Source organism: Buceros rhinoceros, unplaced genomic scaffold (assembly GCF_000710305.1).
Source record: "Buceros rhinoceros silvestris isolate BGI_N320 unplaced genomic scaffold, ASM71030v1 scaffold42970, whole genome shotgun sequence".
Lineage (NCBI taxonomy): Eukaryota > Metazoa > Chordata > Aves > Bucerotiformes > Bucerotidae > Buceros > Buceros rhinoceros.
Genome location: NW_010388765.1, coordinates 2,500 through 4,472, shown reverse-complemented (window position 1 = coordinate 4,472; position 1,973 = coordinate 2,500). Strand labels below are relative to the sequence as shown.

The following is a 1,973-nucleotide window of genomic DNA, read 5'->3' as shown; positions in this document are numbered from 1 at the left end:
TTCTGTGGAATATCGGTATTTTTTTAGAAATCGTTCCAAATACAGCTGTTTATTTGTTTATTCCAGGTTTTTTCTCTTTTTGGGGGGGTGGAGGCATAATAAGGGTCTTTGCAGGCACCTGGGAAATAAAGTATTTAACATAGTAAACTTTTAAAGTATTTGTTGAGCAGTTAAGTTTCTTCATATCCACTGAGTTGCTTATTAGCAGCGATCGACGTGTTTACAAGAGTAACTTCCACTGTACTTTGGTGGAAGTGTGAATATGTGTTAGTGAACTCACTCTAATTTGGCTCTGATTAGAAAGGAGAGGAACTACAAAGAAGTGCCCCAAAACAACATTCCCTCCCCCCTTGCTTTTTTTTCCTTAAACACATCGTGTTTGCAGGGTTTTAGCTTTCTATTGCCAGACTGACAAAGCTTCCCAAGCTCTATTCCCCCCCCAGTCACCAAAGTCCCCAATAGTTGCCAGGATGGTGAGTTAGTTTTGGGCTTTTAGCGCTCCGTTCCTTCATTATTTTAGCGAGATCCTGAATTCTGCTCAGTTAAAGACTCACGAGAGTTGCTTAAAATTTGCATTTGCAAGTCATGCCTCCAACAATGAATTTACAATTTTTTTTCCCCACCACAGTCAAGAAACTACTGTAGTACTTGAGCAAAATGACATTTCCGGTGGTCGCTGAATCGCAGAGGGATGGCGTAGTCATCCCTGTTTGAGTCCTTCCCCCAGTCCTTGTGAAGTTTGTTTATCCGCCGCTCGGTTCTTTCGTAAGGGCGCGTGGCTGCGGGTGGTGGGTTGTTGCAGAGGTGCTGCTGCGCTGATGCTCTGTGTGTTCACAGTAATGGGTAAAGCGGAAGGCTCGGTGGCCAGGGAGGAGTGGCACGGGCACGTTACCGCTCTCTCTGTGGCACCAGAATTTCGACGGCTGGGTTTGGCTGCTAAATTGATGGAACTTCTGGAAGAAATCTCGGAAAAGTGAGTACTATGCTTCTCTTCACAGCAGACTTTCTACAGACAGACCCTGTCCGTGGCTTAGGTATTTGATTTGTGTGAAACAGACCCAGCACTCGGCTTTGAGGGGTGTTCTGATTTGCTGAAACTCCCTGTAGTTAGAGAACAAAAACGATGAACCTCTCTTGGCAGTTTAAAATCTCAGGGTTTCCCTGAAAGCTCACTTGCCAGAATGAGCAGGACGTAGCCTGGATGCCAGTAGAGAGACTGTATGAAAGGACCTTTTCTTGACAGGAAAAGAGCTTTGCAAAACATCAGCACTGTTTCCCGTAGGCCTTGTTACTTGTACCTGCAGAAAATTTAATTTAGTGTCAGATGAACCCACAGGGAAATGTCTCCGCCTTCGTGCTGGTAGGGCAACCCCTTCGTAGCTGGTAACATCGGAAAGTAGTTTGATGTTTTGAAGAATTTTCCTTGTGAGGAGCAGGGCTGGCTCCTGTTAGGCAGCTGAATTTTGGTGTCTGATCCCACACACCCCCCTCCCTTCCTCAAACACTTTGAAGGCGGCACTCCCTACACCACTACACTCTAAAATGTGGATTTTTAGGGGTTTTTAAAGTAATCTCTTACGGATATGAGTTACAGGTTACAAGTTACGGGTTGTTCTTTAGAAATACATTCACCTCCTTACTGTGGCGTGGGTTTTCTTTAATTTTTCCAAAGAAAGGGTGGATTTTTCGTCGACCTCTTTGTGAGAGTGTCCAATCAGGTTGCAGTGAATATGTATAAGCAACTCGGCTACAGTGTGTACCGGACAGTGCTGGAGTACTACTCTGCTAGCAACGGAGAGCCTGATGAAGATGCTTACGGTAAGTGCCTGAGGCAGAACAAGGTGAATGGAAGGATTCTCATGTTGATGCTTCCTGGGATTGTTTATGTGTTTTTTGGTTTTGTTTTTTAAATATGAAACAAGTTTCAGATAGTTGTCGATGACTGGGATTTTTTACGCTCCTTCACATAGCTT

General features: G+C 44.5%; 1 protein-coding gene across 1 annotated transcript in view; it reads left to right on the top strand.

Moving 5' to 3' along the window:
- NAA20 (N(alpha)-acetyltransferase 20, NatB catalytic subunit) overlaps window positions 1–1,973 on the top strand; it is a 3,431-nt gene that overhangs the window by 925 nt on the left and 533 nt on the right. Inside the window, exons 3-4 of the mRNA XM_010131070.1 lie at window positions 838–973; window positions 1,673–1,818. Coding sequence (XP_010129372.1) covers window positions 838–973; window positions 1,673–1,818 — 282 coding nt within the window. The remainder of the gene's footprint in view (window positions 1–837; window positions 974–1,672; window positions 1,819–1,973) is intronic.